The following is a 17,946-nucleotide window of genomic DNA, read 5'->3' on the forward strand; positions in this document are numbered from 1 at the left end:
GGTGGCGGTTGGTCAGTGAGGTGGGAGGAGTGGATAGGTGGGAGAGAAGATGGACAGGTCAAGGAGGCAGGGATGAGAGGGAGGGTTGGTCATGGGATGAGGCTGAGGGTGGGGAGATTTTGAAACTGGTAAAGTCCACATTGAGACCATTGGGTTGTAGGCTCCCGAGGCAGAATGAGTGGCTGTTCCTCCAGTTTCCGGGTGGTGTTGTTGTGACACTGGAGGAGGCCCAGGATGGACATGTCATCCAGGGAGTGGGAAGGGGAGTCGAAATGGTTCGCGACTGGAAGATGTTGTCATTTGTCGCGAACCAAGCGCAGGTGCTCTACAAAGCGGTATTCGAGTCTCCGCTTAGTATCACCAATGTAGAGGAGGCATCAGGAACAGCGGATGCAATAGACCACATTAGCCGATGCGCAGGTGAACATCTGTCTGTTGTGAAATGTATTTTTGGGGCCTGGGATGGGGGTGCGGGGGGAGGTGTAGGGGCAGGTGTAGCACTTCCTGCGGTTGGAGGGAAAGGTGCCGAGGGTGGTGAGGCTAGTGGTGAGTGTGGAGTGGATGAGGGAGTCGTGGAGAGAGCGGTCCCTATGGAAGGCAGATAGGGGTGGGGAGGGAAATATATCCTTCGTTGTGGGGTCAGATTCCAGATGGCGGAAAATGATGCATTGAATCCAGAGGTTAGTGAGGTGACACTAGCTTCAAAATCTTCTCACTCCCAGCCTCATCCCATGACCAACCCTCCCTCTCATCCCCGCCTCCTTGACCTGTCTGTCTTCTGTCCCACCTATCCGCTCCTCCCACCTCACTGGTCAATCCCCACCACTGCCTAACCTGCTCTCACCTATCACCATCCCATCTACCTTCCCCAGCCCCACCACCTCCCATTTATTTCAGAGCCTCCTTCCCCCTTCCCAATTTCTGAAGAAGGGTCCTGACCCAAAATGTCATCTTTCCTGTTCCTATGATGCTGCCTGGCCTGCTTTGTTATCTCTTTCCATTGGAGGCAGTGCAGAGAAGATTTGCTAGGATGATCCCTGGTATGGAGGGACTGTTTTTCGAGCAAAGGCTAAACAGGTTGGGCTCTACTGACTGGAGTTAAGAAGAATGAGAGGTGATCCCACTGAAACATAAAACATAGTTATGGGGCTTGACAAGGTAAATGAGGGATGTTCCCCCTCTTGGGAGAGTCTAGGACCAGAGAGTTTAGTTTCAGAATAAAAGTGTGCCAGTTTAAGACTGAGATGAGGAGAATTTCTTCTCTCAAAGAGAAGTGTGTCTTTGGAACTTCTTGTCAGAGGGAGCTGTGGGGGAAGAATCCTTGTGTGTATTTAATACTGAGATAGATTCTTGGTAATTAGGGAAATAAGGATTACAGGAAAAGGCAGGAAGTGGACATGAGGAATGTTGGATTAGCCGTGATTCTACTGAATGGCAGATCAGGCTCAAGGGGCTGAATGATCTACTTTTTTCATAGAATTTATAGAATCCCTACAGGGTGGAAACAGGCCATTCGGCCCAACAAGTCCACACCGCCCCTCCGAAGAGCATCCCACGCAGACCCAAAACTCCTGCATTTCCCTTGTCTAACCCACCTAACCTAAACATCCCTGGGCACTATGGGCAATTTACCATAGCCAATCCACCTACCCTGCACATCTTTGGAGTGTGGGAGGAAACCGGAGCACCCAGAGGAAACCCACGCAGACATGGGGAGAATGTGCAAACTCCACACAGACAGTCGCCCAAGGCTGGAATTGAACCCGGGACCCTGGCGCTGTGAGGCAGCAGTGCTAACCATTGAGCCACCGTTGTTCTTATGATCTTACTGATGTGGAATACAGACAGGAAAGTTGATTTAAGGCCACAACCAAGATCTTACCAAATGGCAGAACAGGCTCAAGTAGCTGAATGGTCCATTCCTACTTCGTTTCTTACATACCTCTTCACATGGTGCAAGGGCTCTTTTGATAAACACATTAAGAAAAGCTCCATCTCTGTATATTACATATTCAAAATACAGCTCCACTTTATGCAATTAAATGTAATAGATGGGTTGGATGACATATAGCACTGTACATTTGATATCTGAAATGTGCGCTTTGGGAGCCTTGTTTCATGTGCAACTACAGTCCCCTCCCCTTTAATCCTTAAAAACTCAGCAAGGTCTGCTACATTACTATTCAATACAAGTGTCTTTTCTTATTATTGAAACTTGTTTATTCAGTGTTCAATGGATAGAGATTTCAATGTTGACAAAAAGCTGTAAATTTCCTGGTATTTTAAAAAGTGATTGACAGTGAGCACAAACCTGTATATCAGGATGGTGAAGGAAGTCTGTTGCTAATGTTCCTCAAAAGTTATTTTGAAAAAGGAAAATTTGGATACGTGTATTAGAAGCTTAATAAAACTACAGATTTCTAACCCAGATTTGAAAACTTAAAAAAACTCATAATTCAATTTCAACAATTATTTTATATTTGGCCCTACAATTACATCAACAAATATAGCAATTTTAACAGTGCAAAAAAGGAAAGTATTAACCTTTGGCAACTGCTGAATCCAAAATTTTTTGGTGGATTTCTGTCGCTTTTTACATTTGTGGCACATGTACAGCTCGGTTTCGTCCAGCTCCTCCAAATCTGTGAAACTGCGTAGGCAATCTACAATAAGAATAACCAAAGAACTTCAACCATTGGCTCTCTAGATTCTTATCTATATTTATTTCTCAACAAGCTTAGTAAATCTAGTCTCAGAAACGAGAATGAAGTAATACTTATACATTGCCTCAAAGTGGAAATTAACAGAACTAAAAACCGAATACAACAATCCTTTGATTTCATTTGTTCAAAGTTCAAAATAACTTGGGGGTGTTGATAAATTAGATAGCAAGAAATCACTTCAATCGTCAAGGTCATTAACCAGGACACACAGGTTTAAGGTACCTGGCAAAGAGCTTCCTAAAAAATGCAGCAAGTTATGCATTCCTAAAAGGGAGTAATAGTAGATTCAATATAAAAACTTTTAAAAGGGAGGTTGGATATAAATACTCAAAATGGAAAAAAATTGAGGGATACAAGAACAGGGAGTTGTCAGTTCTTTCAGAGTTAGCACAAGTACAGGCACTAATCTCATTTGTTTATTCTGTGTTTCTAGACTGTTAGAAAATGTTACTGGTTTGCTAGCACAGGTGTCTCTAATTCTCAGTAGGCCATGAGTTCTAGTGCATGCCCAGAGTTGCAGCACCACAGACTACACAAGCTCTGTGCCTTTCAATTTAAACAGTTAAAGGGCTTGGCTATCTTTGCCATCAGGTGTATGCCTGTGGGGACTGGGCAGTGCACAAAAGGAAGACCACAGAAATGGGACTGACATAAATGCCAGGTCATGGTACTGAGGAAGACAAGAAAAGATAAACCTTAAATATTATTTGCTCCACTTCCAAGGCTGGATTTATATTTTTGCCAAGATGCAGCATTTCTACTGTCTTGCTTTTTTTTTTTTAAAAAAGTTTTCTATTTCTCAGTTATTTATTGGAGCATTAATGATTGCTTAACTATTTACCACACTGCATTGGGAGCTCTTGTTAAAACTGCCAAGGTTGTAACACTGCTCTATAGAAGTCTCCAACATCCAGTACCTTCACGATATTTTGGGTTTGACTGATCTATGAACAATGTTTTTCATCAGAATTTCTGATCTCCTTTTCTCTTGGTATGAAAATCAGTCTTTGTCAGCGAGTCATCGTAAAAAATACTATTAATTCATGAATTATTTGCTAAAAATTGGGGAATGTTGCCGAACAAAGTGCGGGTGCATAGTTCCTTGAAGTGAAGTCGCAGATAGACAGGGTGGTGAAGGTGGTGTTTGGCACACTTGCCTTCATTGGTCAGTGCATTGGGATGCCAATGCAGGACACTTTTGGAATACTGTGCTCAATTCTGGTTTCCCTGCTATTGGAAGATGCTATTAAACTTGAAATAGTTCAGAAAAGATTTACAAGAATGTTGCTGGGAATGGAATGTTTGAGCTATGGGGAGAGGCTGAATAGGTTGGGGCTTTTTTCCCTGGAGCGTCAGAGACCGAGGAATAATCTTATACAGTTTTATAAAATCATGGAGGGATATGGATAGAATGAATAGCCAAGATCTTTTTCCCATGGTAGGGGAGTCCAAAACTAGAGGGCATAGGTTTATGGTGAGGGAGAAAAGATTTAAAAGGGACACAAGAAGCAATTTTTTCCATGCAGAAGGTGGCGAGTGTATGGAATGAGCTGCCAGAGGTAGTGGTGGAGGTGGGTACAATTACAACATTTAAAAGGCATCTCGATGGGTACATGAATAGAGTGGGTTTAAAGGGTTATGGGCCAAATGGGTTAGATCAGTTTGGGATATCTGGTTAGTGTGGACAAGTTGGACTGAAGAGTTTGTTTCCATGCTATATAACAATGACTGCACAGACTCAGAAAGAAGGTGTGGAAGAAAAGATTTACAAGGTATAAAACATCTTCAAGCTTAGACAAAAATAAAAGGTATGAAGTGAGCAGGCCAGTACATTATTGTATGCAGTTGGTGGTGATGGACAGGGGATTCATGGACATAGTATTTTAATCAGCACTCTATCTTGCAACTATGAACTTACATTGAAGGGATCTGATACGTACTTCAGTGAAAGAAATTTAAATATAGAACATAGAAAATTTAATCAGAGTAAACAGAGGCAATAGAGAACATTTTGCAAGATCTACCTCAAGTCGTCATTCGTGTAGATAACATGATAATAATAGGGAAAACTAGTAAGGAACACTCAGAGAACTTGGATATAGTCCTAAGGCATTTTTCCAAGGCGGGTGTATGCCAAAGGAGGGAAAAAATGTGTGTTCCGGGCACCACGAATAACCTACTTATCTAGCCGTTGGAAGATAAGGGCGATTAAAAGGTGCCCCAGCTCCCACATCTATCTAGGAGCTTAGGTCATCTCCTGGTTTGTTAAATTATTATGGAAACTTCATTTATATCCTGGCATCCATTCTGGTATTATCTATCTCCTAAATGGGTTCAGCCTTTTAAATGGTTGCACAGACAAGCTCTAGCTTTCACTGAAGTAAAGAAACAGCTATCAAACTCTAAGGTGTTGGCACACATCCCAAGAAAGATCTGATACTGACATGCAATATCCTGCCTCCGTATAGCATCAGGCTGGTATTAGCTCATAAATAGTCCAATGGAGAGGACAGCCCAATAGCATATGCATCCAGGACTTAGAGTGTAAATAACCCCAATAGAGAAATAAGGATTGGCAGTCATATTTGGAGTCAGGAAGTTCCATCAATACCTTTATGGACAGAAATCGGTGATAATCACAGACCACAAACCCCTGCTTGGTTTGCTTTAAAGAGGGCAAGACAGTGTCACCATTCAGCTGTGGGCTCATAATTAAATGTTAGAACACCAAGCAGAGTACCAGATGTGGATATATTGACCCATTAACAGATACACCAATGGTAGTACTCCAACGGCATAGTCTGCAATAACATAAAATTTTCTGGACAGCCTCCCAGTCATTGCTGACAATATTAGACTTCGAAAGCAGAAAGATCCAGTCCTTTCAAAATTTTAACAACTGGTTGTGATAGGGAAAACTAAAGGGCCATTACAGCCAGAACTGAAACCTTTTTGGACTCGGAGACCAGCTCACGACGGAGGACGGCATATTGTTACGAGGAGCAAGAGGTTGCTATCAAAACCTGAACTCAACCAGGGCTATCCACGGGTCTTCAAAAATGAAGATATTGGTGAGAAGTTAACTCTAGTGGTCGGGCTTGGATGCAGACTGAAATAACTCCACAGAGGTCACAGATGATCAGACATCACCAAATCACCCTTCGTTTACTAGTTGAGAGTCCTTGACACTGATCCAGCTTTCAGAATGAACAGGATGTCTGACACTCCTGTTCTTATCTGTCAGCTAGTGCTCCCTGATTGGGGCTGTTAATCTGGCCCAATCAGGGAACTTATCTTCTATGAGGTCCACCTGGCCGACCTCGTTAGAATCACTAAACTCCCACCCGAGTCCGAGGGCAGATTTCAGTTCTTTATGTTTGTAGCTCCTCCAGCAGTATTTTAGCACCGGGTCAGATTCCTCTATGATACAGGTGGCATGTAATGTACAGTAGCTCATCTCTTGGAATAAATTCATTCTCTTCTTCAGGTAGCAAAGGTGTCGAGGGGTGACATCTGCTGTGTCCATCTCAGATTCCGAGGTATCGACATGTGATGGATAGGGAGAACTCGTGTTCCAGAATAATCGGAAAGACTGTCGAGGAGCTGGGCAAGTTTTACTCCCGCACCATTTGCGAGTTTGCAGCTTTCATATGGTCCATGGGTTTGTTCAAGGACTGTTCACCTCTCCGAACTTTATATGTGACTGGACCTGACCTCGAGTCGACCATGCCTCTTACCGATGCAGGGCCATTCCCGTGGTTCTTACACCAAACTCCTTCCCCTGAAGTAAACGGTCTCGCTCGCTTCATGGAGTCTTGTGTCCAGCATTGGTGTTTCTGATGCCGTTTCTTCCCACTCACCCCCTCCTTTCTCCCAAGGTCTAGGAAGATCAGATTTAACCCGGTGCGAAGTCTTCTCCCCATTAGCAACTCTGTGCAAACTATCCCTGTAGTTGCATGAGAGGTGTTCCTATGGTCAAATAGAAACTGGGACAGTTTGGTATCACGTGAAGCTATAGGCTGTTTCTTTAAGCCTGCCTTCAAAGTTTGGACTGCTGTTCTGCTAGACCATTCTGCCATACCATGTGTGGTATGGAGCTGTCCTTACAATGCTGAATTCCATTTGACTTAAAGAAATAACCAAATATCTTGCTGATAAATGATGGCCTGCTATCTGTGACCAACACTTCTGAGACTCCATCTGTTGGGAAAGAAGCATACAGTTTTTCTAACGTCGTACTTGTGTTTGATGAATGGACTCTGTACGCGTCCAACTGCTTTGAAAAGATGTCCGCCATGACTAAGAACATTGGACTCTCAGAAAGCACCTGCACGGTTGACGTGAAACAGATCCTGCCATTGAAGACCGGGCCCAATATGCGGAAAGAATGTGTTTTCTTTTGAGTAAATGGCATTGGGACAGATGAAAAGCAATGAGTAATTCTCCTGACAGCTTGTGGCCCTGCAGCTTTTTCAGTTATTAGGATCTTAATTTTCCCTGAGGTACCAATACTAAAGGCATTATTGTGTCCCCAGAATCAGAGATGGGCATGATAGATGTAGCCACCTTGGCACTTCCTCTACCAGAAAAAAATTCTACTGAGGTGCTCCTGGCACAAGATGCAAACTCTGTGCCAGTCCGACCCACCTCCTGCATTTTGGTCCTGACCCCTCTCTTCTCTCCTACAATAGCAATGGGGACCCTTATCCTCACTGACCATGTCACCAGCATCCATATCCATAGGATCATTGGCCGCCATTTCAGCCACCTGTAGGGAGATACAACCACCAGACACACACTTGACCCCTCCCTGCCCTCGTCAGCTTTCCTCAGGGACCGTTTCCTCTGGGATGCCCTGGTCTACTCCGAACATGTCCCCATAGCACCTTCCTCTGCAATCGCAAGTTGTGTAACACCTGTCCGTTTATTTCGTCCCTCTTCACCATCCAAAGTCCCAAACACACCTTTCCTCTTTACCAGCACTTCACTCAATCCAGTTTACTGTATTTGCTCCTCACAAAGAGGTCTCCTCCACATTGTGAAAACGAGGCACAGACCAAATGACCACTTTGCAGAACACCTTTGTCTGTCCACAAAAAAGGTCCTGAGTTTTCAGTTGTTCCCTGGCCAACATCTCTGTCTCAGGCTAGGTGCAATGTTCCAGTAAAGCTCAGCACAAGCTGGAAGAACAGAGCCTCATTTTCCACTTAGGGACCCTCCAGTCTTCTAGATTTAATATCGAGTTGAAGAATTTTAGGGTTTGAGGTACCTTCTCTCATGTCCTTACCCAAGTGTCACATTCTAGGCCTTGTCATCATATGGGCTACACACAACCTATTGGAAGCTACTAAAAGTCTCCATTAGCAGCTATTCATTATTCAGACCGACCTTTGTCTGTCCAACTGTTTTGCTCTCTCTTTGGGGTTTTATCTCCATAGATCATTTACTCTTTTCCCCCACCCCATCTTCTGCTTAAATACCAATCTTTTCCTTGATACCATCAGTTTTGAAAAAGGGTCACTTGACCCAAACCATTATCCCTGATTTTTCTCCACAGATGCTGCCAGAACTGCTGAGTTGTTCCAGCAATTTGTGTTTTGGTTAAATCCTACCTTGCACTGGCAGGGGCTGTGATATCAAGGAAAAGCAAAATGATGCAGATATTGGAAATCTGACATGAAACAGAACATTGGAAGCACTCAACAGATCAGGAAGCATTTGCGTAGACAGAATTGGAGAACCTCTTTAAAGGTCACTCCTCAACCTGTCAAGCTCCAGTGAAAACAAGGTCCCAGACTATCCAGTCTGTTCTTTATAACTCAAATCTTCCATTCCTGGCAACATCCCGGTATGTGGAAGGACAAAGTTGAAAGCAGAATACAGGGTTAACGGAAAGATTCTTGGCAGTGTGGAGGAGCAGAGGGATCTTGGGGTTCATGTTCACAGTTTCCTGAAAGATTCCACCCAGATGGATAGAGTTGTTAAGAAGGCGTATGGTGTGTTAGCTTTCATTAATAGAGGGATTGAGTTCAAGAGCCGTGAAGTTATGCTCCAACTGTACAAAAGCCTGGTTCGGCCACATCTGGAGAATTGTGTCCAGTTCTGGTCGTCTCATTACTGGAAAGATGTGGAAGCGTTGGAAAAGGTGCAGAGGAGATTTACCAGGACGTTGCCTGGGATGAAGGGAAGGTCTTACGAGGAAAGGTTGAGAGAGCTAGGGCTTTTCTCTTTAGAACGGTGAAGGATGAGAGGTGACTTGATAGAGGTGTACAAAATGATCAGAGGTATAGATAGAGTGGAGAGCCAGAGACTTTTTCCTAGGGTGGAGGTAGCTATTATGAGGGAGCATAGTTTTAAAGCGAGTGGAGGTAGATACAGGGGAGACATCAGAAGTAGGTTCTTTACTCAGAGAGTGGTAGGGGCGTAGAAATCATTGCCGGAGAGGGTAGTGGAGTCGGCTTCATTAGGGGCATTTAAGCGGCTATTAGATAGGCATATGGATGATAGTATAAGGCAAGGGTGGAGGTTAGATAGACCTTAGGATTTGGGTAAAAGTTCGGCACAACATCGTGGGCCAAAGGGCCTGTACTGTGCTGTACTGTTCTATGTTCTATATGTCTACTGAACCCTCTCTAGTTTAATAATATACTTTCCATAACAGAGCAACCAGAACTGGACACAGTATTCCAGGAGACGCCTCACCAGTATCCTGTATAACTTCAACACAACGTTCTAACTTCTTTACTCAAAGGTCTGAGCAACGAGGGCAAGCATGCTAAATGCCTTCTCAACCCGTTGTGACTGCACACACAGCTCCCAGCTTCACTAGAGGAGTAGCTGGACTGCACTAACTGGAAAAGAGTCTCTGCTCAGAGCCTTTCTCCCCCTCCTCCTTTTCTGTGCTGCTAATAAATGTTATACACATTAATTATGATATAATTATTACAATTTGTAATAATAATTAATTGATTCCACGGCTTGGATTGAAGGTGTCACAATGAGCTATTTAGTGGAGCGAATCATATCAGAATTTCTAATTATTTATAATAAATTTGCCATAATAAACAGTTTATTGAGCCTAGTGCGGGAAAGTGGGACTAGTGTTGGCAGTCGTATATTTTTGTACTGCAGACTCAATTAAAAACTGAAGAATCAAACGTAGTAAATGTTAAGCAGAACTAAAATCCAAAGATCACAAAGCAAAAGCTGGCAATAGTGAACCAAACAAGTTACTCAAAACATTTTCTCAATTTTTTCAGCTGAGACTTTTTCTTCAGTCATTACTAACATACTAGTAAACAATGTATGAGCGTATAAACAAAAGATCTCCAATGAGAATCTGACCATTGCCCCTTGGCGATCAATGGCATTACCATTGCCGAAGTCGTCACTAACAAAATCCTAGGGTGGTGGTGGGGTCTACCATTGGTCAGCAATTGAATCAGGCCGGCCATATAAATATTGGCCTCAAAAGCAGGTCAAAGGTTTGGAATTCTGCGATGACCAACGTGACACCCGAATCCCCAAAGCCTGTCCACCATCTACAAGGCACATGTCAGGAATTTACTGGAATAGTCCCCAGTTGCCTGAATTGACGCTGCTCCAACAAAACTCAAGAAGCTTGATTTCATCCAGGAAGAGCAGCCTTCTTGATCATCACTTCATCCAGCATCTTTAATATGCACTCCCTCTACCAATGCTCTTTCAACAGCATGACCTCTAATAACTAGAAAGGCAAGGGCTGTAGAAGCACAGGAACACCAGCACCTGGATGTTCCACTCCAAGTAACACACAGTTCGAACTTGGAAATATATCACCATTCCTTCACTGTCACTGGATCAAAGCCTTGGAGCTTCCCTTCCAACAACGTCAACTTCCCTAAATGCCAAGCATTGCAGCAATTCATGAAGGTAGTTCACCACCAGTCTTTCCAGGACAATTGACAATGGGCAAACTAGTCAGCAACTTGCATACCCCATAAATGAATTTAAATAAAAAAAAAAACTTGCACAGCACCTTTCAATCTGGAGTGAAGTGTACAAGTTCCCTTTGCATTTTCCACTTATGTAAACGTGAAATTGAACAAAACCTTACCACGTAAAGTACATACTGGTCCATTGTCCTGGTTCTTGGATCGTTTGTTTCTGAACTGACTTGGGATATCTAATGAAAGATCTTGGAAAAAAAAAGACATGGTTGAGAGTACAATTAATCCCTATGTAAGAAATATTTTAAAACAAAAATACTTACCAAGGAATGGATCAAACTTTCTGGATTCAGTCCCACAAATTAGACAGTTTACTTCATTCTGAAGTATTCCTCCAAATATGTTTGTGACAATTGTTGAAACACCATTTCTGAAAGAGTTCAAAATAATCATCAGTAACAGTAACATTCCAAAGACATAGCTTGATTGTTAAATACTTGATTATTATAAATTGATGATTAAAACAGAGAAACAGCACGTAACTATAAGCATTTCCAATATATTATATTTTCACTGAATTAGGGACTTACATGCAGCATTTACTGGATGAGGAGATGCTTGAGCTGTCTGGTGAGATAAATGAAGTTGTCATACCATTGTAGCTTCTCTGAAGTTCTAAGTGGAGATGGTCTAACAAGTATCGCATAAACTCATGAGCGTCTTGTTGCTGATATCCTCTGCAAACGGAGATAGAAATCACTGTTTAAACTTTTGAGGCACAGACAATTAATTAAAATCATCTTATTCTTTCCATTCCATATTGCTTGGACCAATTTACCTACTGTGATATTCCTAAGGAGGGAGTTGAAATTTGTTGAATACATGCGTTAGTTAATATGCAATAAATGGTAAGTGTTAATGTCCGTGTTTTCAAACTGCTCACTTTTGGTGTGAACCTTTGTTGCTGTGAAATACTGAAACATACCTTTCTGATATGAAGCTCTTATCACCATTAATTGTAGCTGGGTCAAAATCTTGGAACTCCCTCCCTAATAGCACTGTGGTTGCACCTACACTGCATGCTCAGCAGTGGTTCAAGATGGCTGCTCACCATTACTATCTCAACAGCAATTAAGGTTGGACAACAAAAGTTGGCCTTCCGAGCAATGCGCCCATTGTGGGAAAGAATGTTTTTTTAAAAGTCATGCATTATGTGGCACCTTATAAATCACATTCTAGGATGAGGTGGGAAGGGAAAAAAAAATTTGAAAAGTATAAGCGAACCTTTGGGAATTGGTTGCTGAACTCCCTGCTGGGCTAAGACATGGCATGTTTGTTTATTTATTTTTGTATTTATTCACAGATGTGGATGTCACTGAATAGCCGGCATTCATTACCCATTCCTAATTGCCCAGTGGACAGCTGAGTGTGAACTACATTGTTGTGGGTCTGGACTCACACACAGGCCAGAAGGCAGTTTTCTTTGGTTTATTGTGAAATCACATGCTTTTGGAGCGCTGCTCCTTCGTCAGGTGAAGTGATGGAGCAGCGTCCTGAAAGCTTGTGATTTCGCAATAAATCTGTTGGACTATAACCTGGTGTCATGTGACTTCTGACCTTGTCCACCCCAGTCCAACACCAGCACCTCCACATTCTAAGATTTAGATGTTTCAGGTGAGTAAAAGGGGTGGGGCAGCTGCACAACTGATTAAGGAGAATGTCCTCTCTTAGGATAGCTGTGACATCTTGGAGGGCTTATCCTGCGAGGCCATATGGGTAGTACACAGGAATAAGAAAGATGCAATCACAACAATGGGGTTATACTGTCAACCACCCAGTGAGACACAGAGGAACAGCTATGTAAACGGGATCATGGAAAGATATAAAAATAACAACAGGGCTGTTGTAGTGGGTGATTTTAACTTCCTCAGTGTTGTCTGCAACTCCCTTAATGCCAGGGACTCAGATGAAGCAGAATTTGTTAAGTGCAGCCAGGTCGGTTTCTTGAAATAACATGTAGGTAGTCCACTAGGGAGGGGGATGTACTAGGCCTTGTACTGGGGAATAAGCCTGATCAGGTGATCAAATTTTCAGTATGTGAGCACTTTGGGAACAGTGATCAGAATTCCGTAAGTTTTAAGATAGTCAAGGATAAAGTCAAGACTGGTGATTGGGTGAAAGTACTAAATTGAGTGAAGGCTAATTACAACAGTATTAGGCACGAACTAGAGAAATTAGATTGGGGGCGGCTGTTTGAGGGTAAATCCACATCTCACTCATGGGAGTCTTTTAAAGACCAATTGATCAGAGTATAGGACTGGCATGTTCCTGTGAGGATGAAAGATATGGACGGCAAGATTTGGGAACCTCGAATGATGGATATTGAAAGGCTAGCGGAAAAAAAAAAGCACATGTAAAGTTTAGGAAACAGAAATAAATTTTAAAAAAGGACCTTGAGGAATACAAAGGAAGCAGAAAAGAACAAACAAGAAATTTGGGAGGGCTAGAAGGGGCTATGAAATGTCCTTGGCAAGTACAATTAAGGAGAATTCCAAAACATTTTATACTTAAGACCAAAAGAACTGCAGATGCTGTAAATCAGAAACAAAAACAGGAATTGCTGGAAAAGCTCAGCAGGTCTGACAGCATTTGCAGAGAGAAATCAGAGTTAACATTTTGGGTCGTGTGACCCTTCCTCTGTTCTGTTGGGTGGCTTGAAAAAAATTAATGTAGAATTGTCCCAAGGGCCTGATGGGATGTATCCCAGGATACTGAAGGGGCAAGAGAGGAGACTGCTGGGACCTGACAGAGATTTGTATCCTTTTTAACCACTGGTGCGGTCCCAGAAGAGTGGAGAAAAGCCAATCTTGTTCTTTTGTTTAAGATTGACTATAGGGAGAATTCAAGAAATTAAACACCAGTGAGTCTTACATCAGGGGTAGGGCAATTATTAGATTCTTAAACAGGTGTCAATCACAATTGGAGAAGAAGGGAGTTATTACGGATAGTCAGCATGGTCTTATGTGGGGCAAGTCTTGCTCAAATTTGATGGAGTTTTTTTTTAAAGGAAGTGGTGAAACATGATTGATGAGGGTAGGGCAGCAGGTGTTGTCCACATGGACGTTACTGAAGCATTCGCAAGGTATCTTGTGGTAGGCTGCTCCAAAAAATTAAGTGACGTGGATCCATGATGAGTTGGCAAGTTGGATACAAAATTGAAAGTAGTTGTGGAGGGGTGTTCTTTTGACTGGAGATCTGTGACCAGTGGTGTTTCACAAGGATCATTGCTGGGTCCTTTGCTGTTTGTTATTTGAAATAAATTATTTGAACAAAAATCTGATTAGTGGTCTGATTAAGTCTGCAGATGACATGAAAATTGGTGGGACTGTGGATAGTGAAGAAGGTTTTCAAAGGATACAGCAGGACATAGACCAGTTAGAATATTGGGTGAAACAAGTCTGAGGTGATGCATTTTGAGAGGTCAAATGCAAGAGGAAAGCATACAGTAAATGGCTGGGCTCTGAAGCATTGGTGTGCAGAGGAATCTTGGGGTGCAAGTCCCTAGCTCCCTGAAAGTGGCAGCACAAGTAGATAAGGTGGTAACGGCAGCAAACAGCATTCTTGTTAAGGCAATGAATATAAATGTTTGCAAGTCATGTTGCAACGATATAAGACTTTAGTTAGGACACATTTGAAGTATTGTGAGAAGTTATGGTCACCACACTATAGGAAAGATGGGGAGATTTTGGAGAGGGTACAAAAGAGGTTTACCTGGGTGCTGTCTGGATTGAAGTGCATTGGTCAAAAGGAGCAGTTGTACAAAAACTTGGATTGCTTTCACTCGAGCATCAGATTGAAGTATATTACAGGCATGAATAGGGTAGATAGTCAGAGTCTTTCTGTCAGGGTGTAAATGTCAAAATGCTAGGGGGCACAGGTTTAAGGTGAGGCGGGGGGGAGGTGAGGAAAGTGTTTTTTTAAATACACAGAGGGTGGAAGATGCCAGGAACGTGCTGCCAGGGGAGGTGGTAGAAGCAGAAATGTCAGCAAATTTTAAGGCATTTAGACAGACACATGATACATGAACATGCAGAGAATAGAGGGATACAGACCACTTGCAGGCAGATAAGATTAGTTTAGAATGGCATAGTGGGCCGAAGGGCCTGTTCCTGTGTTGTACTGTTCTATGTTCTTATTGCATCAAGCATTTTAAGTCAGGATTATTAACACCAGCTCTATGCTAAAGTATATGATAAAGTTTTCTTGGTTTGAAGTACTTTCATTTTGTTGAGGGAATAAAAAGTGATGAGTCACTACTTTTCTTCCTTTTTCCTTTCTCCTGGATGATTCCTTTAAATTCTATAATTTATGATGTACTTTTGAAGGTCTACATGCATGGACTGTTAATCACACTCTAGTTAGAATTTGAAGCTAGGGCACTGTAAGAAACTCAAATTATTAAGTAGATTTACAAATCATTAATTTCCAAGAAATATGCTGCTTATACATATTTTTAACTGATAGACACAAAATAAAAACCAATGCCACATTTTCTTGACTGACAGGCTCCTTGTGTGACCTAAGCAGAATTTTAACTAACCATCTTTTTGTTAGTTTTAAAATTCCACTGAGAAACATGTACGTTCTCAGCTAGATGACACAGAAGGAGGAAGAGTTTTTACAGCTAAGATGCCTCTGTGAAATAGAGGGCAGCACATTTGATTCATTACACCTCTGTGCTACTAGAGTTCAGATAAGCACAAACTACATTTCCAAAATATACAGTAGGTCATTTAAAGAAAAAAAGGCCGTTCAACAATTTTGGGTGTAACTGCTTCATAAAACAATTCTTATTGGTTTCCTACCTGAAATTTGGCATAATTTTCCAAATTACATAGAATAGAGATTCAGGACAGAATGCAGTTTGGCTTCCTTGCCACAAGGCACAAAGAGTTTTCCGGAACTCTTCTACCAGGGAGCTGTAATATTTAACAAAGAAACGGAAAAAAGTTAATCATGTTGCACTAAGACTTCTGGTCACTGACTCCCACATCTGATACAAGGAGAAAAGCATGCAACTTATGAGGCCATTTAACTCATTTCTCTGTCCTGGTTTTCTAAGCACGATCTATGGAATTCCATTCTACCTTACATTACTCTCTTCACATTTAAAAATTGTTACTGATTCTATTCTCCAACTTTCTGGCGTAAAAAACATTTTCAGTTGCTAAAAGTCTGGAGTCTTATACAAATACAGTGCAATATAGCAGTCGCACTTTTACAACTGCTTTCAAATCACAGCCATTAACCGACACATAACTGCTGAAAAACATTGACCCTTTCTGATATTTCTATGTGGTTCCAAAATAAATGCTTACAGTATAGGTGGCTGCCATTAAGCTCTTGATTTCTGTGCTGGCCTTCTGAAGGAAGAGTTCATTGACTGCCACTCTCCTACCTTCTTCCTCTGGCCCTGCACATGCTCTCTTTTCACATAATGATCCAAATCTCTTTGAAAACATCACTGGAGGCCCCATCTCCACCACACTTTTAGGTAGTGCATTCCAGGTTCTAACCAACAAGAAAGTCTGAACTCCTTTCTTTAAGCAAGACAGTAAGATTTGAAATTTTCCGGTACATCAGCATTAGGGCCAGAGAAAGAAACTATGGTTCTTGGTTCCTCTCCTGTTTCCAGGTCCACCACACTCAACTCTGTCCTCATTCTAATCTTTGATAGCTTTTGATGACCACCTTGTCAATGCACTTTAGGTCTTTACAGAACAGCTCCATTAAAATTCGTGAAGAGTGGATTAATTCTCATCAGGACTACAGGTGAATACTTGCCTGCGGATCCTTTTAGTTAATAGAAGAAAGCTTCCAAGGATGGATAATTTGTGGCCTTCGTTTTACTTTTTGAGCTAGTTCTCTCCTGCTTGAATCTGCTTTACTCAAAATTACAGTGCATTGAAATCAAAGAAAACTAGGAACATACACACTGTTATCTCCTTGGCTCCTAGTGTGATAGGTCCTTCTCCCTGCAGTTTTACCACTGCGGAGCTCTACTGCTGGAAGCTCCTTGAAATAACAGCAGAACTGCTGGATGTTGCTGCAAGTGAATAACAGTGAAATGACAGTTATTTGAAAAGTATACCATCACTACCTTTACATTCAAAAGTGTGCATTTTTAAGTACTGATTGTGCAGGTTTTCCCAAGCATCACTGCTAAATAATACATGCCTAAGTGCAATCACAAGGCAGCAATCTATTGTTTCGTGTCCAGAACTAAGGAACATCAGAAGGAGTTTCCCTGAGATGAGATTACTGCCTGAAGAGCGCTTCAGCAAGGTCATCACACTTAACAGTGTAATCATCAGCTCTTTTCGTCCTTACCCAGGACTGAGTCAGTGGTTAATAGTGGAACTAGATATCAAGAGCGTTCTGAAGAGAGCATGTGTAAAAATCTTGTCCCTCTTAACCTTAAATGCATGCTCTCTAGTATTAGACATTTCAACTCTGGGTAAAAGATTCTGACTGTCAACCCTAACTACGCCTCTCAATTTCATAAACTTCTATCAGATGTCCCGTCAGCCTCCGCTCCTCAGAGAAAACAACTCCGGTCTATCCAACCTCACTTTATAGCTCATACACTCTAATCGAGGCTGCATCCTGGTAAACCTCTCTGCACCCTCTCTAAAGCCTTCACATCCTTCCTGTAGTGTAGTGTCCAGAATTGAATGCAATACTCTAAGTGCGGCCTAATTAAAGTCTTATAAAGCTGCCACATGACATCCTGACTCTTGCACTCCATGGCCCAACTAATAAGGGCAAGCATGCCATACACCTTCTTTACCACCCTGTCTACTTGTGTTGCCACCTTCAGGGAGAATCGGACTAGGACCCCAAGATCTCTCTGTACATCAATGCTGTTAAGGGTTCTGCTATTAACTGTATACTTTTCCTTAACATTTGATTTCCAAAAGGGCAGCATCTTACACTTTATCACACAGATTGAACACCACCTGCCATTTCTCCGCCTAAATCTGCAACAAATCTACATCCCACTGTATCCTTTGACAATCTTCACACTATTCACAACTTTGTGTTGTCTGCAAACTTACTAAATCACCCATCTACGTTTTCATCCAAGTCATTTACATAAACCATAAAAGCAGAGGCCCCAGTATGGATCACTGCGGAAAGCCACCAAACACGGATCTCCAGCCAGAAAAACAGACTTCCATCACTACCCTCTGTCTTCTATTGGCAAGCCAATTGTGAATCCAAATGGCAAGGTC

At 42.2% G+C, this 17,946-nt stretch overlaps 1 protein-coding gene across 8 annotated transcripts in view; it reads right to left on the reverse strand.

The window, feature by feature from the left end:
* usp3 (ubiquitin specific peptidase 3) overlaps positions 1–17,946 on the reverse strand; it is a 135,143-nt gene that overhangs the window by 23,854 nt on the left and 93,343 nt on the right. For all 8 annotated transcript variants that reach the window (XM_020530999.2, XM_048617243.1, XM_048617246.1 and 5 more), the window contains exons 7-12: positions 16,644–16,757; positions 15,517–15,630; positions 11,242–11,388; positions 10,975–11,081; positions 10,819–10,899; positions 2,545–2,663 (exon numbers count right to left, since the gene is read on the reverse strand). In XM_020530999.2, the coding sequence (XP_020386588.1) occupies positions 2,545–2,663; positions 10,819–10,899; positions 10,975–11,081; positions 11,242–11,388; positions 15,517–15,630; positions 16,644–16,757 (682 nt within the window). The remainder of the gene's footprint in view (positions 1–2,544; positions 2,664–10,818; positions 10,900–10,974; positions 11,082–11,241; positions 11,389–15,516; positions 15,631–16,643; positions 16,758–17,946) is intronic.

The sequence above is a fragment of the Rhincodon typus genome, chromosome 36, assembly GCF_021869965.1.
Source record: "Rhincodon typus isolate 14 chromosome 36, sRhiTyp1.1, whole genome shotgun sequence".
In the NCBI taxonomy this organism is placed as follows: domain Eukaryota; kingdom Metazoa; phylum Chordata; class Chondrichthyes; order Orectolobiformes; family Rhincodontidae; genus Rhincodon; species Rhincodon typus.